The sequence below is a fragment of the Arvicanthis niloticus genome, chromosome 26 (assembly GCF_011762505.2).
Source record: "Arvicanthis niloticus isolate mArvNil1 chromosome 26, mArvNil1.pat.X, whole genome shotgun sequence".
Classification (NCBI taxonomy): Eukaryota; Metazoa; Chordata; class Mammalia; order Rodentia; family Muridae; genus Arvicanthis; species Arvicanthis niloticus.
The window spans coordinates 7,470,624-7,494,927 of NC_133434.1; the positions used below are offsets into that span (position 1 = coordinate 7,470,624).

At 36.4% G+C, this 24,304-nt stretch overlaps 1 protein-coding gene and 1 pseudogene across 1 annotated transcript; both read left to right on the top strand.

Moving 5' to 3' along the window:
• Window positions 1-484: 484 nt before the first annotated feature.
• On the top strand, window positions 485-5,883 carry LOC143439011 (olfactory receptor 8B8-like). The gene is made up of 2 exons (XM_076924722.1): window positions 485-618; window positions 1,413-5,883. The coding sequence occupies exon 2, from the start codon at window positions 1,939-1,941 to the stop codon at window positions 2,914-2,916; it is 978 nt and encodes a 325-aa protein (XP_076780837.1). The 5' UTR covers window positions 485-618; window positions 1,413-1,938; the 3' UTR covers window positions 2,917-5,883.
• An 8,209-nt stretch (window positions 5,884-14,092) lies between these two features.
• Window positions 14,093-15,352, top strand: LOC143438815 (olfactory receptor 8B3-like; annotated as a pseudogene).
• Window positions 15,353-24,304: the final 8,952 nt, after the last annotated feature.

A 24,304-nucleotide genomic window follows, 5' to 3' on the forward strand; every position in this document is an offset into this window, starting at 1 on the left:
CCATTGAAGTCTGTCATCCTCATTCTGTTCTATAACAGCTTCAGAAATTGCTGACCCCATCACTATGGTGTTCTGTCTAATGAGAGTAAAAAGGATAGTCAGAGATAAATTTTAGAAATTATACAAAATATAACACAGATATTTAGGGCTGAGAAAATTAGTTTGGTAGTAGACTACTTGCTTAGCATATATAAAGTGCTTATATCCACTCCCAGAATTCCAAACTTAAAAAAAATGATTTGAAAGATATGTCAGGAAAGATATGTCACCTGAATTATGTGATACTATATTTATTGATATATTTTTCATTAAATAATTATAAGGCTGTATGGAAAATTATCAGTGGAGATTTGTTTAACAAGGAAGGAAAGAATCAAAACACTAGCTATCCCTGAGGAGGTGGAAGTGATTGCAAGATGAGAGTTTAGAATTGGCTCAAGCACAGAATAGGTACAGTCCCCATAGAGAAATGTGTGCACAACTTAAATCCCCAAGAAATGAATTACCCATCAAGACAGAGTATGAAATGGCTACGGTCTCATTCTCTTATATCTACTTTAATATCTATGCTTTGTTTCTGGAAGATACTACATAACTTTCCATTTTGCACATAGCCATGTATGTTATTAAACTCATTTGAAGGGTTTGGTTTCTCAGGGGCTAGTGTGATAATAGACAGCATCCTCATTTTCCACTAGTGTTTTAGTGGATTAACTTCTACTTTTTTAAAATATGAGAAAGCTTGTAGAATTAGAGTACTTGTTGCGCTGTAATCTCTTAGAATACAGTGTACCAATACTGCAGTGCCAACAACTGTTTATCAAGGAAGACAACAGTAAACGACAAAGCAAGCTTTGAAAATAGTCCCAGTAGTTTCCTGACCTTTAAAACAACTTGACTGAAATGGCTTTAAAGGTTGTGTGTGTTTTCATTGCAATTCATTGTAAAATAACTTTTCAATGAAGCTAGTTGGCACATGCTGCCTTCAATATTAGGAAGGTATAGTGTGTGTGTGTGTGTGTTTGTGTGTGTGTGTGTGTGTAACTTCTTTGTAATTCATTGTAAAATAACTTTTCAATGAAGCTAATTGGCATATGCTGCCTTCAATATTAGGAAGGTGTGTGTGTGTGTGTGTGTGTGTAATGAAAACCTTATTTTACATGTTTCATTTTAGGAAATCTGAATATGCAATGTAACATAGTTAATTTCCAGTAACACAGTGAACAATCTAGAAATTAATCATGTTAATCATGTTAGATATTTGAACATTGTTTCATTTTGATCAGAGTGATCTAATTTTTCCTCCCTGGGTTTCAGCAGACATCACTGCACTCTTTCTGTTTGTGAATATAACCGTGATTGCATATGGAGTTCATTTCATGTAATGTGTCTCCAAATGTGCTTTGTTTTAGTGACTTCACACTGATACAGTCCAAGCACCAGAACTGTGCCATTTTCTTCTGATTTTATAAAGTTCTAAGGTTCAAAAGAAATGTCCAGATGGATGGCTCAGACAAGAAAATACTTTTCAGAGTCAGTAGATACTTGTGTTGTGATGCCTAAATTATTAAGTTCACTGTGCATGTATAGTTTTCACTCTATGGAACCTAACGCCACTGTAGTGGAATTGTCATCATTCCTAGATTCTGGTTCTTTTGTTTCAATTAGAAACAGTGTTCATGGTTCTAACACACTCAGAGTTCAGTCTGGATGGATTGTTAGAGTTTCTATTTGTGTTACGGAGATGATAAAATAAAAAGAAATAGTGAGATAATACAAGGGTGATGCTGTTGTGAGCATCATACTTCTTGCTTTCCCCTTGACTTCTATTGCAGCCATCACAAGATTTGACAGCCATGCTCTCAGTTCTGTTAAACAATACTGGTAAGTCTTGCATGACCCTCTAGTCAGCCTTTTTTTTATTGTATTGTATTTTTTATGTTTCACAGGCATTCTTATAAAACCATGGCTGTGGCAAATGTCTCTGTAGTAACTGAATTCATTCTCTTGGGGTTAACAGACCAGCCTGACCTCCAAATACCTCTGTTTCTGCTCTTTCTATTAATGTACATGATAACTGCGTTGGGGAATTTGGTTTTAATTATTCTCATTGTGTTGAATTCTCACCTTCATACACCTATGTATTTTTTCCTTTTTAACTTATCCTTTGTAGACTTCTGTTACTCTTCTGTAATTACACCAAAAATGCTGATGAACTTTATTCTAAAGAAAAATTTTATCTCATATGTGGGATGTATGACCCAGTTCTATTTATTTGGTTTCTGTGTCATTTCTGAGTGTTATATTCTCACATCAATGGCCTATGATCGATATGTGGCCATATGCAATCCACTCTTGTATAACATTGTCATGTCTCCCAAGGTGTGTTCTTATCTTATGATCGGTTCATATTTGATGGGGTTTTCTGGTGCTATGATACACACTGGATGTGTCCTGAGACTGACCTTCTGTGATGGAAACACCATCAACCATTATTTCTGCGATCTCCTCCCTTTGCTGCAGCTCTCCTGCACCAGCACCTATATCAATGAGATAGAGGTGTTAATTGTAGCAGGAAAGGACATTATTGTGCCCACTGCTGTTATCTTTATCTCATATGGCTTCATTATTTCTAGCATATTCCAAATGAAGTCTTCTGAGGGCAGGTCCAAGGCCTTCAGCACCTGCAGTTCCCACATAATTGCAGTTTCTCTGTTCTTTGGATCTGGTGCATTTATGTACCTCAAACCCAATTCAGCTGGAACAATCCATACTGGAAAGACATCTTCAATCATTTATACAATTTTAATTCCTATGATGAATCCATTAATTTACAGCTTGAGGAACAAAGATGTTAAAGTTGCCTTGAGAAAAACCTTGAGAAAGAAAATATTTTTATCAAAAACTGTAGTTTAATTTAATTAGAAATTGTTTTGCTATGTCATTTAGTGAAAACACATTCCTGGTCCTACAAATCAGGCAAAAAAATAATAAAAAATAAATAAAAAAAACAGTCTTGTGACTCTCATACGCACCAGCAGTAAACCCACTCATATTGTTCTGCTGAATAGACAAAATATCACACTGCCGTTTAAATTCTTAACTATCTACCCACAGATTAGTGGAGTTCTCAGGCCTCACCAGAGACATTTCCTTGTGTAGCAGGAGGTGGTTCACACAGGAACTCACGACCATTTAACATGTAGAGAATCTGTGTCTGTGCAGTGCTCACAGGGAACATGTGCATCACATATCCTCCCTCAAAGCTCAGGCATCATCAGGAAAGAGGTGTGAAGACAGTTCTAACACAGAGACACCAGGGAAGAACGGGGCACATAATGTGTCTAGGCCTGACAAGACAGCTGCAGAAAGAGCTAAAAGTCAGAGGGAATGGAGGACAGCAAGGAAATGTCTCCCAGACACAGGAGGATCGAAGCACTTATGGGTTAATAGAGACGATGGTGGCAGCATGTACCAGGCTGCGCAGTTAAAGCTAGACAGGATCCAAGCTCTGAAATGGGAAGTAGATGACAAAATGTCCCATACTGAACTGAGAAACCATCTTCAGTTGACAACTGCTGGCAAAAGAAAAATCAGTTTTCTCCATGGACTTTGACTGGATACTTAAACTTCATTTAAGGGTAGGTGTGTGTTGAACAGTAGATGAGTAACACAACATGAAATCAGAGGAAATGTTTTAGAATGTTTTGTCTTATGTTATTCTTTGTGAGCATCTTTTATCCTTACTGGTATTTTATTTATATACTAAAGTTTAACATTGATTTGGATGGTTTATATTTTTCGGTGTGTGTGTGTGTGTGTGTGTGTTTATTTCTTGTATGATTTCTTTTTTGTTATTTTGAACTCTGCTTTTGTTTGTCTGTTTCTAACTATATAGAAAAAAGTCACAGTGTGTCACAGGTGCGAAAGATCTGGGATGAGGTAGGAGAGGGAAACTACAATCAGAATATATTGTATGAATTTTCAATTTAAAAAAGACAGGGATTTGAGAAAGGGACTTATAGAGAAGAGAGGATAATAGGATGATATGGACATCAGACAGGAATATTAGAAGATAAGAAAGAATGCCGTATTTCATGGACATTCTTCTGTGGGAATAATGGATAATTAATTTCTTTATGATATACGATTATGTGTCTCATAAAGATTTGTTTTCACCAGCAGCAATCAGAAAACATTAATAATGGGGTTACATAAAACTTCCATGGCACTGAAAATCTTTCCTGGCTTGAGATACCCTAGCCACCATACTGTCATACTCCCATGTTCTATGTCTTCATTGTAATTCTGGGATAAGGAGCCCGCTATACTGGGAGTCATGTACCAGCACTGCACATACAAATGTATAAAGTGCATGATTATTGATACTGGCAATGACTAAGCTTACTATATACTAAAATATACTATATACTAAGCTTACTATACTATACCATACCATGCTTTTACTCCTTCTGTTTTGCTGGGGCGGGGGTTCTTTCTTGAACAAAGAAAAACTTCCCCTAAGGAGGGAGTGTGTGAGGAGATGGTCAGGGTAATGTCACAGCTCTGACTAATCAATCAGGCCAGTTCTGTGACTCTGACTTACTAGCCACTAAGTGCTTCTTTATTTATACAAGTTTTACAGAACAAAGACAGATTAATGATTATTCAAGTGATACTGATTATGTGTTTGATTTTTCATTACAGGCTGTTGTTATAATAACAGTACCAATTACAAACAAAACAAATTTTATTCTTATTATAAGCCATGTATCACTCTAATCTAAAAAAATCTAAATAATATCTCCTCCAAAGCAAACAAATTAATTTTATGACAACCTGCTTTTATGCTGAATGTGTTTGCTATTTGAAAGCACTTCAGACAGAGAGAAAATATCTGAAGTGATCCTTTTGTGAATAGCAAATACTGAAACTTAACTTATTTTACTATGTGTTCATCATCTATGCTATAAAGTAGGAAATATTTATTTTAGCCAAACTTAAAAGTTTATATAGTTAAACTGAGTTCCAGTCCTTCAGGGTGTACCCTGGAACACTCCTTATCTTAAAATTGCATATTCAGAGAGCTGTAAGCCCATAATGAAAATAGACCTCGAATCTGTGACTTATTCTCCTGGTCAGTCAGATTTTGTCAGTTGACTCTGTTTGTCCTGCATGGAATATACTGTTCTCAGGAGCAGAATCCAGGACCAATGACTTCATCTAGGTACATGCTTATCTGTGCTCAATGAACTCCAGGGCATAAGAAGACTTCCAAATATTAGACATATAAACTGAATTTTTAGGATTATCTTTATTAGACTCAGACATAAATTTCTCTGGAAAAGACATAAAATGAATTTTAATGCAAAAAGTTCCCAAAAATGCAACATACAAAGACCAAATCCAAACCATTAGAGAGAGAGAAGGACAGTGATTACATCAATCTGCTCCATTTAGCTAGGACTGTGTTAAGCATCTCTGCTGGCTTCCTGACTCTCGCCTTTTCCAGTGCATATGATGGTACCACTGTTTATAAAAAAATGAAACTGTAAAACAATGAGCAGTGGTGCTCCAGCACTAGCCTTGTTTGCTTTGTGTTTCTGTGTCTCCTGGTTGCATCAAGAGCTGTGGTAAGGTGATGCAATGCACAGCATCTGAGGCTTTGCAAGGTCCTTGTGAAGAACCTGCTGATTGCATTTCTTGGAAATTGTCTATGATAAGAAACTCAGTGCACTGTTCTGTTCCATTCAAATAGATTCATGTCCAGACACACTGCCAAAGAATGATATCACATTTCTTCATAAAATCCTTGAATGTTAACTTTACTTAATATTTTATAAGAAGTGGGTCAACATTCCTTTCAATTTAAACATAACACAAATAAACATGTAAATAAAATTAATTCATGCGTAAAAACTGTAAAAGTCCACAGAATTTCGTGTATACTTTTATTGTGTGTAATTATTTTTCAGATAATCAGCATCTTAGATGTGCTCCTTTATACACTGAGATTCAAGCAAACAGTTGCATCTGTTCTGCAGCCAACTTCAAGTCCTAGGGTTTGAATCCAACAAATCAGAGAAAAATCTCCGACTTTTTGACTTTGCTGTCCAGATACTGTAGCCAATGGAGATATGATACAATGGGGTGGACGAAATGATACAGGATATGATTTCTACACAGACTCATTCTTTTTTACAGTCAGTTAGACATATAAAAATCTCCGCTACTCACAGAAGAAAATCCATGCTCACATTGTGCTTTAATCTACATTTGTATATGCTTGAGAGAGCATTATACCCATTTTGATTTATTATAACATAAAACAGTCCAAAAGATAGTTATAAATTTATTATAATTTTACAGATACAAGAACATTCAATTTAGGAGGAAAATATTTGTTAGCAGACATATGTGTCCTGTCTCTAGGTAAAATGCACAGACCAAAGTCAATGATATTATGCTTAATAATTTTCCTATTATTTGGCTTTAGCAGAGAGGATGCTGGAGGTGAGCAAGTTTCTTACTGAGATAGATGATAAGTTATTTTTCAAACAAGAAAAAAAAAACCCATTCGAGTCAGTTTAAAATACATATAAACATAAGTTTATTGGAAATGTGCACTTTAGCAGTCAAGTTCACCTGCCCCAAGCAAGCAGTCTAGGGAGGTCATCATGAGGATGGAGACAGAGGATGGGGGTAAGAGAATGAGTGAATGCAAACAGGGGAAAGGAAAGGGGAAGAGAACAGGGAGAGAGAAGGAAAAACAGAGAAAAGAGGAGAGACCCATTTGTCTGATTATATAGCAAAGAGTCTTAGGGGGAGGGGAAGCCCAGGCCCTGGGCTGGAAAGTTCAGGGGTAAAGTTGGGTTATGCCAGGTAGCAACTGAAGGACATTGGGAGAACATGGAGGTCAGATCTGCTTTGGTATGTTAAATATGCACCTCAGCTATTTTTTCCAGCTCCTAAAACCCATTCGTGAACAACATTTTATATCATTTCAGATAGTACATTTGCAGCATCTGACCTTAAAAAAAAAAAAACAAAAAAAACAAAAAACAAATCCTGTACCTGTTACTATCTTCAGTTGTTCCTCTGTGTAGATCTTGCAGAGATGGGGTGTAGGTGGAGATGGGGTGAAGAAATAGTACATTTGCAGCATTCAACCTTGAAAAATCAATCGTTTACCTTTGACAATCTTTAATTGTTTTTCTGTGTTTCTTAGTAGACCATGCAGAGGGGAAAAAAAAAAAAAAACAGAGCAATTTTAAACACACCTTCATCTGTCTGTCAAAACAGAAGCAGAAATTCACTATTTCGTTGAAAATTATCAGTCTAGGCTCTGGATCCATACCCATACCACCACATCCCAGTTGCTGCTTGACTCCCCAGGAATTTTGATATATTCAGGTTCACAGGTGAGACCCTCAAACCTCATCCCAATACCCAGTGTGCCAGGACCCCTGTGATTCCTAGAATCAGATTCTGTCCCAGCCAAAGACCTGAGTGCCTTCTAGTTTCTACCTAAGCCAGGAGCAGAGCATCTGCTCTGGACTCAAATCCACACAGCCTACACCCCAGTCGTAGTTTGACTCCCCAGGTATTCTGACACATCCAGGATCACAAGATCACAGGCTCACAGAAAGAATAGGATCCAGTTAGAGACTGGGAGGCCAGATAACACGAGAGATAACCAGATGGCAAGAGGCAAGCATAAGAACAAAAGGAACAGAAACTAATTTGACTTGGCAACATCAGAACCCAGTTATCTCACCATAGTAAGTCCTGGATATCTCAACAAACCTATTGAGCAGGATTCAGATCTAAACTCTCATTTCATGAAGATAATAGAGTACTTTAAGAAAGACATAAAACTTCCTTTAAAAAACACAGGAGAACACAAGTAAACAACTAAAAGCCTTTAAGAGGAAACATATAAATCCCTTACAGAAATACAGGAGAACACAATCAAACAGGTAAAGAAATTGAACAGAACCATCCAGGATCTAAAAATGGAAATAGAAAGATTAAAGAAGACACAAAGGAAAACAGCTCTGGAGATAGAAACCCTAGGAAAGAGAACAGGAGTCACAGATGCAGGCATCACCAACAGAATAAAAGAGATAGAAGAAAGAATCTCAGCAGTAGAAGGTACCACAACAGTCAAGGAAAATATAAAAAGCAAAATATTCCTATCTCAAAACATTCAAGAAGTCCAGGACACAATGAAAAGACTAAACCTGAGAATAATGGGTATAGAAGAGAGTGAAGATTCCCAACTCAAAGGGCCAGCAAACATCTTCAACAAAACTATAGAAGAAAACTTCCCTAACCTAAAGAAAGAAATACCAATAAACATAAAAAAAGCCTAGAAAACACCAAACAGATGGGACCAGAAAAGAAATTTCTCTCATCATATAATAAAACACCACACGCACAGAATGAAGACAGAATATTGAAAGCAGGAAGGGAAAAAGGTCAAGTAACATATAAATGCAGAGTTATCAGAATTATACCAGACTTCTCAACAGAGACCTGAAAGCTAGAAGATCCTGGGTAGATGTCATACAGACCCTAAAAGAACAAAAATGCCAGCCCAGGCTACTATACCCAGCAAAACTCTCAATTACCATAGATGGATAAACCAAGATATTCCATGACAAAACCACATTTAAACAGAATCTTTCCACCAATCCAGCCCTACAGAGGATAATATAAGGAAAAGTCCAACACAAGGAGGGAAACTACACCTAAGAAAAAACAAAAAATTAATCTTCTCACAACAAACTCAAAAGAAGATAGCCATACAAGCATAATTCCACCCCTAATAACAAAAATAATAGGAAGCAACAATCATTGGTCCTTAATATCTTTCAACATCAATGGACTCAATTCCCCAATAAAATACATAGACTAACAGACTGGAAATGTAAACAGGGTGCAGCATTTTGTTGCATACAGAAAACACACATCAGTGACAAAGACAGACACTACCCCAAAGTAAAAGGTTGGAAGAAAAATTTCCAAGAAAATGGTCCTAAGAAACAAACTGGAGTCGCAATTCAATAAAATAGACTTTCAACCAAAAGTTATCAAAAAAATGATCACCAAAGGAAAAATCCACCTAGATGAACTTTCAGTTCTGAACATCTATGCTCCAAATGCAAGGGCACCCACATTTGTAGAAGAAACTTTACTAAAGCACACTTTATGTAATAGTAATACATAGTAATTGAACTTTATGTAATAGTAATAGCCATCTTCTTCCTGTTGGCATTCTCTCATCTGTCTGCATGGTGTGAGGCATTAGTTCATCAATCTATTTAACCATATGGGTGAAACAATGTCAGTGGATCTTTCTGTCCAAGGCCTCTTTCTTTCTGGCTTCTGTCTTTTGCTTAAGTCACCTGGAAATATCTAGCAAAAAATACTGGCTTGCTGCTGCTGCTTTTGTTTGCTGTTAAAACTTCTCTCTCTCTCTCTCTCTCTCTCTCTCTCTCTCTCTCTCTCTCTCTCTCTCTCTCTCTCTCTGTCTCTTTCTCTCTCTCTCCATATATATATGTATATATATGTGTGTGTGTGCATATATATTAGATATATTAGAATACAAACATACTTTTCTAATTCTTCATAATTAGAACTAACAAAATAGAACTAAACAAGTTACAGATTGAATACAAATATAACAATGTTATTATAGGAACTAAGCTTGTCTAAGCATAGTGGGTTTACTTGTCCTTTGGAAGCTATATTCAATTCTGATCTACTATGGCAATTCTTTTTTTTAAAAAATGATTTATTAGTTATTTTATTTATTTGCATTTCAAATGTTATGCACCTTCTCAAGTTCCCCTTAAAAACCACTAACCCAGCCCCCCTCCCCCTGCTCTATGAGGGTGCTCCCCCACCTCCCCACCCACTCCTGACTCACTTCCCTAGCATTCCCTTATGCTAGGGCATCGAGCCTTTACAAGACCAAGGGCATCCCCTCCCACTGATGCCAGATAAAGCCATCCTCTGCTACATGTGCAGCTGAGGCCAAGGGTCCTTCTATGCATATTCTTTTGTTGGTGGTTTAGTCCCTGGAAGCTATGGGGAAACTGGTTGGTTGATATTGTTGCTTTTTCTATGGGGTTACAACCCCTTTAGCTCCTTCAGTCCTTCCCTAACTCCTCCATTGGGGTTTCCATGCTAAGTTCAATGGTTGGCTGCAAGCATCCACATCTGTATAGGTAAGGCTCTGGCAGAGCCTCCCAAAAGACACCCATACCAGGCTCCTGTCAGAAAGTACTTTTGGCATCCAGAATAGTGTCTGGGTTTGGTGTCTAAAGGTGGGATGAATCCCTAGGTGGGGCAGTCTCTGGATGGTCTTTCTTTATGTCTCTGCTCTATTCTTTGTCCCTATATTTTCTTTAGACAGGAGAAATTCTGGGTAAAATTTTGAGAAGGCTGGAGGGCACTATCCTTCAAACAGGGGCTGTGCCTAACCGCTGGATATAGTCTCTAAAGGTTCTCTCTCCTCTTTGTTGGATTTTTCAGATAACGTCATCTCTGTTGGTACTGGGAGCCTCTTGCTTTCCTGGCATCTGATACTTTCTTTTGGCTACCCTGTGCCCCATCCTTCACTGCTACACACCTCTGTTCAATTTTTCTCTGTACATCTCCCCCTGTCTCCTCTCACACCTGATCTTGCCCCTCATTTTCCCCTCTCCCTCTGCTCTCTCAGATGGCTCTAACTTGAGTCAAATTACTGTAAAACATCTAGTGACCCGATGGCAGGTTGATTACATTGGACCACTTCTTCATGGTTTGCCCTTAATGGAGTCTTAGATTAGTGAAAGACCCTTGGAATATCTCCAGATGGCTTTCCTCAACATTCATAGGTTGTCTAGTATGCTCAGATAGGCTCTAATCTATGGGTGATGCTTTTTGTGGTGGTTGTCCCACAGTATTGGTGTCTATGAAATATTGGGTCTACTGCTATACCTAGTTAGGTTGCATTTTCAACAATAACTTCTGTGCTCTGTTCATAATGCAAAGCCTCAGCTTCTCTGTTGATTGCTTCTATCCTGGGGCTTTAACTGCTATTAAGGCTGAATCTTTTTTAATTGCTTCTTTGGCCTCTTACAAGGTCAAGCACAAGGGCTGTCCAAAACTCCAAATACTTGGTTGTCCAATACAAAGTGGTCAACAACAACAAAAAAGACTCAGCAGATTATAATTATATATGTGTATGTGTGCATGTGCACCTGTGTGTGTGCATGCTTATGTGAGTATGTACACATGTAACAATAATCTGGCAGGAATAGGCATTCAACTGGAGAATGCGGTGTCACATGGAAGGAGTTGGAGGAATGAGACCTTGAGTGGAGAAGCTGAGGAGAGAAATGTAACTGAGGAAATTGATGTAATTATATTTTAATTAAAATGTTTAAAACTAAAAACAAAAAAATATTTTTAAATTAAAAAATTGTGATCTTGGAGAGCTGGGCTTATAACGCAGTCATAGAAGGAGCATATACAAGGAATTGAGTTTGGTCCAGAACACTGTAAGTACACACCAACTAAAACAGAAACTAACTTAAAAGTGATTTTGAGAAATATCAGTGAGATGATACCTGAAATATATAAGCATATTAATGGAAAGAAATTGTTGGTAAAGTACTATGGAAATGTGGGGTTAGACTCTGTGTGGCACAGTACCAATTTTCCTTTATGGATAAAATATAAAGGAAGACTGAAGTTCACTATTGCTCAAGATTGGACAGTGTATAATCCCTGAAGAGAAGTCCAGAGCAGGTTAAAACATTGAGTCCCCAGATGACTAAAGATACACAATTGTAACATATATAAATGCAATTGCTTCATTTTCTGTCTATGTCTAGCATCTCTTCTCTAGAAAGCTAAAACCCCTGCATCTATCTTTCTAATTTAAAAAAAAATATATAAGTCTTTCAAACCCATGTGACTTTGGGAAGGGGGAGCTCATCAAGGGGCAACTGTGATAATAAGAAGGGTTGTTTTATTTCCTATTATATCTCAGAAGATTAAGAATTATGAGTAATGACTAGTAGCTCAGAATGATATCTGGGTATAGGAGAGATTATTTTTAATCTGCCTCACTTTATGAATCAAGGAATTGAAGCCTCATAGCCTAATATTACAAGGATGAGCTGTAGCAATAAGGAAACAACAATGACTTCTCTCATAAGAAGGGTAAGTTCTCAACTGATTTTAATTAGTAATTTATACTAATTATTGTGCTTTTTATTTAACAACATCGTTGGTACACCTCTAACTTTTAAATAGTATATACAACAATTAGAACTTTATGTTTTGACTAAAATATTCATTGTAAAACAAGTCAACAATGAAGCTAATTCAAATATGTTCCCTGTATATAAGATGCTTTTATGTATTTTATGTGCACACATTCAGTGAGAAGTTAGTTTGGGATATATCCTGTTAGGAAATTCAAAGTATAAGCTAACCATAGTCAACATGTTGAACATTAGAGCCCAATCATGTTCCATACCTGAAAACATTTAAACTTTGGTTTGCATCACCTGATTTTCTAACTGACACCAGCAACTACCATGCTATTGTCTGATTATGTGAACATAACTGTATTTCAGTATACAGCATTAGATGTTTCTCCCTCAATGTCTTTTATATATTTCCATAGTAGACCCACATTGAAATGTTGTACACTGATCGAACATGCACACTTTATGTTACATTTCTTGCAGCCCTCAGTGCTTTTCCTATAAGCATTTTGAAGGTGAGAAGAGAACATTCAGACTCTGAACAGAGTGTTTGCAAAGTCTTGATCAGTAAGTTTCCACTCCATGAGCATTTCTCACACTCTTACTCGTGAGTTTCTTTGTGTCACAGGCAGTACTCTAACCTTTCCTAAGATCTGCTTCCATGCTTCCAACTCTAATGACTCCAATCTGGGACTTCATCACCTAGTGTCTAATGTTGACAGCTATACTGGGGAGAAAGTGAGGTCATGAAAACTTGGTATGTGAGTGATGTATGAATGTTTCCAAGGGAGATGTGAACAGAGAGCTACTTAGCTAAGATAGGACACTGGAACTCTATCAAAGTAATAATTCCACCAAAGTGAAAAATCTAAGAACCAATGAATTTATTGAACTTACAGCAGCATGGATGAGGTATGATGACCACAGCATAGCGACATCAGTGAAAAGTCTTATACTGGCATGGATATTGCTTCCCCATAGCTACACAGGTATAGTTCTCCTTTAGTTATTCTTTCATATTCTATGCAGGCAATACATCAAAATACCATGTAAAAGGAGGCAGAATTGTGTACAAATGGAATACAGAATAAATAGCCAGAATTTCATGTGATGATCTACTGAACCTCTCTCTTCTCTTGTGAGAGAATATCAAGATGCAGAAATGAAGGATCTCTTGAAGGTTAATTACAGTTCCTTTTAACATGAAGTTAATGGCTATTGTTCTTTGATGCCAGCACCCTACAAGAAAGAGATAATAGCAACTCTATCCTGCCTATCCCACTTCATCCTTCTCCCCTGGATTTTATAGCAGTTAGATTAGAATATGGCATCATTAGAATATGGGATCATTTTTGATGGTGAAATTAGTGATAATCTGTTGGTTTTAATTTTTCAGACTCTAATATGGTATGCAAGATATATATTAATTAACATCTAGCATGAAAAATTTCTCTTTTGACTCTATCCTCTCTGTCTCTGTCTGTCTATCTATCTATCTATCTATCTATCTATCTATCTATCTATCTATCATCTATCTCTTTCTTTGGAAATAGGGTCTCTTGTAGTCTACACTGAACTCAAACTTACTGTATAGGCTAGATAACCTTAAAGGCCTGAGCTTCTTATGTTTACCCTCAAGTGCTGGGAGCAACAGGCATTCACCACCATATTTGGCAAGCTTTCTTTAATTTCGTGCTGGGCATTTTCAGACACAGTCTGCTATACCTCATATTTTCGGAAGAAGATATTGTTAGCAAATCTATTCTGTTCTTCTATTTTGCTATATATATATTTTTTCTGTCCACAGATTCTCTTACAGAAGGATGGCTCTGGTAAATGGCTCTGTTGTTACTGAATTCATTCTTTTGGGATTAACAGACCAGCCTGACTTCCAAATGCCTCTTTTCTTACTGTTTCTATTAATGTATATGACCACAGTGTTTGGTAATTTGACTCTGATAGTTTTAATTGTGTTAAATGCTCACCTACATACTCCCATGTATTTTTTTCTCTTTAACTTATCTTTTGTAGATCTCTGCTATTCTTCTGTTATTACACCAAAGATGCTGATGAATTTTATACTAAAGAAGAATCTTATCTCTTATATGGGATGTATGTCCCAACTCTACTTCTTTTGTTTTTTTTATAATTTCTGAATGTTATGTACTGGTGTCAATGGCCTACGATCGCTATGTTGCTATCTGTAACCCACTGTTGTATAACACTGCCATGTCCCCAAGGGTATGTTCTTATCTCATGCTTGCTTTGTATTTGATGGGATTTTCCGATGCTATGGTCCACACTGGCTGCATGCTCAGACTGACTTTCTGCGATGGAAACATCATCAACCACTATTTCTGTGATGTCCTTCCTTTGCTGCAGCTTTCCTGTAGCAGTACCTATGTCAATGAGACAGAAATTTTCATTGTAGGGGGCAAAGACATCATTCTGCCCAGTGTCATCATCTTTATCTCATATGGCTTTATCCTCTCCAATATTTTTCAAATAAGATCCACCCTGGGTAGGTCCAAGGCCTTCAGCACCTGCAGTTCCCACATAATTGCTGTCTCTCTGTTCTTTGGATCATGTGGATTTATGTACCTGAAACCTTCCTCTGCTGTATCAATTGATCAAGGAAAAATCTCTTCCATTTTTTATACCATTGTGGTTCCTATGTTGAACCCCTTAATTTATAGCTTGAGAAACAGAGATGTTAAAGTTGCCCTGAGAAAGAGCTTGAGTAGGAGGAAGTTTTTAAAAATATAGTTACAAAGTAGGCTTTTTCTGTGTTTAATGCATCTTTTAGCATACAAACATAAATAAACATTCATAACATCTTTAAAAATAGTTCCACCATTGTTGTTTCTTTTATCTTTTTGCCTCTTTAAAATAGTGATAAGTGAATATTTTATTTCTTACTGTTTTTATAAACATCTTCTTAGAATATATGAATGAATCTGAAATTGACTAAAGCAACAATAAGTTGCCAGTATTTCACTGAGGATAGTTTTAATCTTCACTTGAAATAAATTGTACCCTTCTTTATGTTTCCTTCACTAGGGGAAGAATATATTACTTTTAAATACCAGTGTGTAATTTATACAAACTGTTACTCTTTCACTACTAAATATAGCATACCTTGCAACCATAAATTCTATGTGGTAAATATTCTTGTTAGATGTGTTTTACTTATCATATGAAGACAAAAATGTCTGTTACAATGTGAATCAATCTCTCTCTCTCTCTCTCTCTCTCTCTCTCTCTCTCTCTCTCTCTCATTCTCTCACTCTCTCTCTCTCTCTCTCTCTCTCTCTCTCTCTCTCTCTCTCTCTCTCTCTCTCCCTCACTCCCTCTCCTTCTAAGGTAAAAATCAAGAACAAGTATCACTCATCAGAATGTCAGCCTTCCACGTTGGTCACTACACATTTATCTGTTTTTTTTTCTGCAATCACAACAAAAGAAAGAGTGAAGACATATTTCTACTTTATTATAAATTTTTGTTGTGTAAGTTGAATGTCAAACAAAATGAGTGTAACATTTACACCTATTTTCTGACTGTACTTTCTTTCTTGCTCTTTTGTAACTCTGTATAAGGATTATATCACATTTTATTGATGAAAGTTATTGGAGGTCCTTTGTCTTGAAAAAGAATAGATGTGGTAAAGTGTATTTCTGGGATGACTGACTCATTATTTTAGTTCAATAAAGTTTGATTTCTTTTTGTGTAAGCCCTTAAGAGAATTATCACATGCATGTGCAAGAGACATGTACTCAGAAATATGAAATCTCTGTGTAGAGAATTACCAGTGAACATCTGAGCAGCACTTTGATTTGATTTTGTGTTACTCTGTGTAGTTTTAGCATTTATAATTTACCCCTTCTTCTCCTAAACCATTAGCCATACTTGTTATTCATACTGAAAATGGGATAACAAGGTTTCAAGATTGAGAGAAAATATTATGAACACATGGTGAGGAATGAAGAAGAAAGGAGTCAACTTCAGGACACATAGTAGTAAATACTTTATCCTTCCAACATAGGTAAAATATTTTGAAATAAAACAATGGAGAAAATGGAATCTCCATTTTTAGCATTGTAGAACACTCAGAAAAAGGTAGACTATAGAATTTTTTCTGGAAATAATAATAGGTTATATTACTTAATACTAAAGAATGGCTAATTCTAGAAGGCAGTATGTTTTGTGTAAAACTAAATCAACCTATCACTCATGATTAATGCATTCTTCCTACATGAATTTTAAGATAAAATTTCAATTCCTTTGGAACAGTAGTAAAAACTTTGGAAGACATAATTTATAAATAAAAAGCATAGTAACAGTCCTCTTAAAGGGATGCTGTAATTTTTCTTAAGAAAAACAAGCTAAGAATTACAAAAGTAAATTTTCCAGTATAATATCATGACCCAGTTTAAATATTTATCTTTTAAAACTATATCTGTAATAACATATATTTTCTCAGGTTTTCAATTTCTATGTTTCAGGATTGAGAAATTATATATAAGTGGTTTTGGTGTCAGTTGCTTGGTTCAGAGTGTTTGGCATAGATTAATTCCTGTCTTTTGATTTCAAGTGTTCAGTGATACCCCTGAAATGACTCCAATATCAATATACTTTACTTTTCTAAAATTTAATTTATTTTAAAGAGTGGAAATTTGGAATAGTTTCTTTTATTTTTTACTTTGTATACAATATTTTTATTATGCCTTACAAGAGAGTTATTCCGAACTGGTTAAATTCCGTATTTTTTTTTCTTTTTGGTAAAATTCCTTTTTAAATTTGATTGCATTAGCTTAATGTCAGTAATTCTTACACAGTTGGATTTTAGCTCCAGTTTGGGACATTTTATCATTACAATCAAGAATAAGAAAGTGTTGGGTCATAAGATGGACTCTGAAGTACAAAATATAAACCTTTACATATTGAAATCCCACCCTGGAAAATTTTACATCTCGAGGACAGAGGATAAGGCCATTGCTTCCCTCAGTACTAAGTCTGATGCCATTTGCATGATTTAAAGTCTCCCTCAGACAGAATTAAATTAATTATAGACAAATATCAGTGGTATTTACACCACCTATATATTGCCCCAGAAGGAATGACGTACACTGTTTTGTTTTCTGTATGCTGTCAACCTTTATGCTAACTAGGAAAACTTCAGAAACAAAGTAGAAGAGAGCATCATCCAGCTCCATACATGCTGATCCTGATACTCAGGGATGTCCTTGACTTGTTTGAAATCACAATCCAAAGTGCTGTGACTGACACTTGAATTTTTCATTCAAAATTGGTAATTATGAAACCTAACAAAAGTACTGTGATTGACACATAAATACACATGTGGTAAAAGTGCAGAGCAAAAGAGACCATGAAGTGCTCAGCTCTACTGGGACAAGTGTATCACAATCCCCCTCGCAAGGTTCAGAGATCATTACAGAAACAGAAGAAAGAAAGTCTGATCCACAGGTGATAACTGACCACAAGGAGACAATGTTTTCTGGATATATCAGGCAGTTACACATATTAATTCCAGAAAGTTGTGACATCATGCTCAAGAACCATATAAGTCCAAGGCAGACACAATTCTAGTATTGAGAGGGAAAGTGGGTGAGAAGTCCCATTCACACCCAACCAGCTGTTGTAGCCTGAAAGCTGAGGGAGAGTCAGTTTTGTATAAGGAGGTGGCTGCTGAAAAGTTGATCATGTTTCAGTGAAAAGTCACACACTTTTTTGTTTGTTTGTTTGTTTGTTTTTATTGACCTACTTAGGATTTTAAAAACCGCAACTTTCTGCACAAAGAAAGTAGAGCTAAATTCCACTAGTAATGTCAAGTTTCATTTTTCTTAGTCTCTTCAGAGGAGATCAGCTAGTGTTAGTGAGACATCTGAAGAGATAACCCATGCGTACTTATGATCTGAGTCCAGGATTTTCAAGGATGAATATGTTTACCAGCTCAAAACTCTGGACATCAGAAGCCTCATTTCAAGGTTTTAAACTTGAAGATATTTTGTCAGAACACCAGTGTGAGAAATTGCAGTTCACATCTGCTCAGTAATTATGAGGGTTGAATGTAAGCAGATTTCTTTTTTTCTTTTCTTTTTTATTGGATATTTTATTTACATTTCAGATGCCATCCCCTTTCCCCATTTCACCTCCCTAGAAAACCCCTATCCCATGCTCCCTTTTCCTTTTTGCTTTTATACAATTTTTTAAAAATGTTAATCAAAGGCCTTATAAGTTTGGTAATGTTCAATCAGAAGTGTAACCCAATACCCAACCTAGATATATCAACTATCTTTGGAAAAGTCACATACTTAAAAATGTATGCACAGCATAAATTGGATGTGGTGGACTTAAACAAAAAAAAAATAGAAGGAAAAAAATGAATTAGGTGCTATCACTTTATTTCAACATTTTCCCTCCCAAATGCTCTCGTGCTCAAAATCATACCACATGATACCATACTGAGCTTGTAATTGCTTAGTGTGGATCTCTCTCTCTCTCTCTCTCTCTCTCTCTCTCTCTCTCTCTCTCTCTCTCTCTCACACACACACACACACACACACACACACACACACACTCACACACTGCATAAAAGTTACTATCTCAATTAGGTTGATTTTTTATTAAAAATATATTTTATATTATATATTATGATTATAGTCTCCCCTCTCCAACTCTTCCCAGACCCTCCTCACCTCCCCAACCTCCCCATCTACCCAAACCCACATTCTTGCTTGCTCTTGTTCATTAGGAAACAAATAGGAATCTTAAAGAAAAACAGTAAAGATAAATGAATAAACCTGCATAGGACCAAACAAACAACTGAACAGAAAAAAGGGGACCAAAAAAAAAATCACAAGAAGTATATACAGGGTAAAGACATACACATTGGGATTCACAGAAATCCCTTAAAAGTACTAAATAAGAAAAAAAATAACCAAAGCATTATGAGATAGGTAAATGATGGATAGATAGATAAATGAGAGAGAGAGAGAGAGAGAGAGAGAGAGAGAGAGAGAGAGAGAGAGAGAAACAGATAAATACCATTAAGTTCATTTAGGTTGCTATCTAATGCTGACCATGACGCCTGACATTGAGATTGGTAGAGAAAAATATTTTTCTTTTATTTAAGAGTGGTTATTGGGAAAACATTGACATAACAGTCAAAGTAAATGCAAAATGCAAAAATCTCCTAATACAAAACATGCAGAAAATCCAGGATAAAATGAGAAGACCAAACCTATGGATAATAGACGTAGAAGAGAGCGAAGATTTCCAACTTAAAGGGCCAGTAAATATCTTTAACAAAATTATAGAAAAAAAGCTTCCATTTTCCTAACCTAAAGAAAAACATGCTCATGAACATACAAGAACACTATGGGACTCAAATAAATTGGACCAGAAAACAAATTCCTCCTACCACATAATAGTCAAAACACCAGTTGGACAAGACAAAGAAAGAATATTAAAAGCAGTAAAGAAAAAAGATCAACTAACATATAAAGGCAGACCTATCACAATTACACCAGACTCCTCAACAGAGACTATAAAAGCTAGAAGGTCCTGGGCAGATGTCATACAGACTCTAAGAGAACACAAATGCCAGCCCAGGCTACTATACCCAGCAAAACTCTCAATAACCATAGATGGAGAAACCAAGATATTCAATAACAAAACCAAATTTACACAATATTTTTGCACAAATCCAGGCCTACAAAGAATAATAGATGGAATATTTCTACACAAGGAGGGGAACTACACCCTAGGGGGGGAAAAAAAAACAAGAAAGTAATGTTCTTTCAACAAACCCAGGAGAAGATAGCCACACAAACATAACTCCAAATTTAACAACAAAGATAAACAAGAAGCAACAATCACTATTCATTAATTTCTCTTAAAATCAATGGACTCAATTCCCCAATAAAGGACATAGAAAAAAAAAAGAGTGGTTATTGATTGGAGACAAATTCAGGGTTAGGGATGTGGGGCATGTCCAGGATCTGTGCATAAGGCCATAGTCCCTTTCGGTTGGTCCTGCCTTGTTTAGAATGCCTTGTTTCCTTGTGTCCTCAACCCCCCTCTGCTTCTTAAACTGTTTCTGCCTCCTCTTGCCAGGGTTCTCTAGACAGTGAGGAGAGGGAACTGTTGTTGTTATCCCATTTAGGACTGAATGTTCCAAGGTTTCTCACTCTGTACATTGCTTAACCAGGAGTCTCTGTATTTAGGAGCATCCTTCTTTGATGATGGCTGAGCAAGACATTTATCAATGAGTATAAGGAAATGTCACTAGGACTCATATTGTAGCATTCTTTTAGCAGAACAATAACACTTGGGTTCCCCTAACATTTCTAGACCATCTAGTCTCAAGTTCTTGGCCACGCAAGCAGTGTGGGGAACTCAAATAATGGGTTTTAAATTCATTCATATACTGGTTGGATAGTACCCACAGACTTTGTGTCACCATAGTACTAGCACATTTAACATGTAATACACACTAGGTCCTGTAGCTGAGTTGGTATTTAATTCTCTAGTTTGTATTTTGACGGTAAAAAGAGTACCTTTTAGTACCATTAACACCAGTCAAAAGGTGTGAGGGCTCTAGATGGACCCAAGCTAGAGTTGTTTACCATGTCAGTGAATTGTGTAGATATTGTCTTCAGCAATAGAGTTTTTAGAATCAACTTCTGGAAATGAACCACAAACTGCATGAGGTAGAGACAGGGAAGTGGCCCATTATCTCTGCACCTCTGGCTCCCCACAGTTGATAAGTGGCAGGATCAGCTCATCCACACTCAGGCCTTAGGGACTGATTTATTCACACCCCTGACAGCAGGGCCAGCTCCACTGTGGTTCCCCAGTGAGGCACAGGGCCAGTGGTGAGAGATAGAGCCATCTCTCCAGGGTGCAGCTTCCAGTGAGGGGTGAGGCCAGTTCTGCACAGGACATGGACATCCAGATAGTCACCGGTAACTGTCCTGACCACGAACATCTCAATGTTCTCTACTGGTAATGTGAACCATGGACATTGACACTGAGCCCTGCCACTATGTAACCACAGACTCAGATATGGCCTTCAGTGGCAGCTCATGCTGGAACCTCACCATGACCCCATGAGGCCATGCTGACCACTTTTAACAGGCTAGTCCTCCCCACCCTCCAGTCTCTAGTTCTGTCTTCATAATGCTCAAGTTGCTCCACTTCTCTTTCATTCTTATCTGACCACCAAAGACATGCATGGATATTGTGGTGGCTCCAGATGGCACATGGCCATCCACATGGATGGCAGACATCCTCTATCCACACTGCATGGCATGTGGGCAAGCAGATGTCTATGACTCACCTGTGGTGTACACTAGATTACCAGTCTGTGGATGGCAAGGAAGTCTGTAGGTCTCTGTCTGTCTTCCTCCTTTGATGCTTCCCTGCCTCGATTTGATTTTTATGAGCCCTAAGCTTGGACCACCAAGTCAGGCATCAAGCTAAAATGAACAAAGGACTGCTATCTCCTCTCCCCCTAACTGACACAAGAACACCACTAACAACAGAGTCTCTTTGCCCATCACATTGGGTCTATTGTATTCTTTCTAAGGAACCATAATAATGATTAACTACTGGCTATACATGTTCATACTCCTACCAGTAATAAATCATTGTTCCTTTTAATCATGTCCTCACCAACATGAGTTGTCATGTGTGTTGTTAATTGGAAGATGAAAGGTGAAAGATGAAATTTCAAAGTAATCTTGATTCTCATTTTCCTGATGGCTTATGACATTAGACTTTTTTAAAAGTATGTCTCAGTCATTTGAGTTTTCTCTATTTAGATATACACTCCATTTTTAATTGGGTTATTTACTTTCTTGATGTCTAGTCTTTTCGTTATATGTGTCAGAAATGATCCCTGTAACAAATGTCTAGTTGATATTTATTTTTCCAAATGGTTGTGTCCTTCACTGTGTACATTCTTCTCATGTTGATGAGATCCTGTTTATCAATGGTTATTATTAGTTTCAGCATTATTAGTATTCTATTCAGAAAGTCCTTTCCTGCATCAATGAATTCAAGACTATTCCTCACATTCTCCTATATCAGATTCAGTGTACCTGATTTTATGTTGCAGTCTTTGATCTATTTTGAGTCATTTGTGCAGGGTAATAAGTATGGTTCTATTTGGAATCTTCTACAGAGAGCCACCCAGTTTGGTTAGCACCATTTGTTGAGGATACTGTCTCTTTGGCAGTGTGTATTTCTGGCTTCTTTATAAAAGATTGGTTGCCCATAGGTGTGTAAATTTATTTCTGAGTCTTCAATTGGATTCCACTGATCAACATATCTGCTTTGTACCAATGTCATGCTTTTTAATTAGTATAGCTTTATAGTACACCTTGAAATTGGAGATGGAAATATCATCAGCATGCCTTTTATTATTTGGAATTGTTTTAGCTATCCTGGCATTTGTGTGTGTGCATGCACGTGTGTGTGTGTTTCCATACGAAGCTGAAAATTGTGCTTTCAAAATCTGTGAATAATTATGGTGAAATTTTGGTGTAGATTGTTAGATTGCTTTTGATAGAATGGCCATTTTTACTGTATTAATACTACCAAGCCTTTAGCAGAGGAGATCTTTCCATCTTCTGATATTTAGTTCAATTTCTTAAATGTGTTAACATTTTTATTGTACAAGTTTTTCAAGTGTTTTCTGAGAATTACACCAAGATATTTTGTTTTGTTTCTGATGATGATAATATTTCCATGATGTTTTGCAGGCCATTTTCCTTTGTATACATGATTTTCTTGGCTAACTGATTATTGTGTACTCATATTGTACCTTGATACTTTGCTGAAAGTGTTTATGTGCTACAGGAATTTCTTCACGGATTTATTTTTAGGTTCAACTGTGTATACAAACATACCATCTTCAAATACATATACTTTGTCTTCTTCCCATTTACTTTTATTCCGCTGATAACCATCAATTTTCTAATTGGTTTTCTAAGACTTCAAGTATTACATTGAAAAGGTTTGGTAAAAGTTGACACCCTGGTCTTGTTCCTGTTTTTTTTGTATAACTGTTTGACTTTATCTCAACATAGTTTGATGCTGACTGTGGGCTTGTTATATATTATTTTTAGTATGTTGAGATATGCTTCTCGTGTCCATAGTCTTTCCAGAACTTTTATGATGAAGGAGTGTTGGATTTTGTCAAAGGCCTTTTCTGCATATAATCAAATGATTATGTCTTTTTTGTCATTTGTCTGTTTATATAGTAGATCACATTTACTGATTTTCATATATTCAACTATCCCTGCATCTCTATGATGAAGCCAATTTGATCATGATGGATGATCTTTTTGGTGTCTTCTTATATTCTGTTTGCAAGTATTTTTGTATGAATGTTCATGAGGGAAAGTGGTCTATTAATCTATCAATCTCTTTCCTTGTTAGGTCTTTTTATGTGGTTTAGAAATTAGGGCAATTGTGAGTTCATAAAAAGAAATAGGCAATGTTCCTTATTTTTCTATTTTGAGGAATAATTTGAAGAATTTGGCTTTAATTCTACTCTGAAGTCTGATTGAACTCTGCACTAAAATTATCTGGGAGATTATTAATGATTTTTTCTTTCTCATTAGGAATTATACATGTTTAAATCACTTATCTGATCTTGACTTACAAATTATCCATTTCTTTTAGAATTTCCAATATGGTGGAGTACAGGTTTTTTAAGTATTTTGTTTTGATACTATGCGTTTTCTTGGTATCTTTTCCTATGTACCATTTTTTTTTGTCTCTAATTTTGTGAATTTTGTCCTTTCTCTCTGTCTTTCATAAATTTAGAAGAGGGTTTGTCTACATTGGTGATTTTTCTTGAAGAACCAACTCTTTAATTGACTCTTTGTATTATTTTGTTTTTTTGTTTTTGTTTTATTTCAGCCTTGAGTTTCATTATTTCATTCTTTTAAGTGTTAGTATTTTTCTGCTGTTGGTGTTTTGTTTTAGCGCTTTTAAGGGTTTTATT

Coding starts and splice junctions, on each gene's coding strand:
- LOC143439011 (XM_076924722.1), top strand. CDS start 1,939: ATGTTTCACAGGCATTCTTATAAAACCATGGCTGTGGCAAATGTCTCT.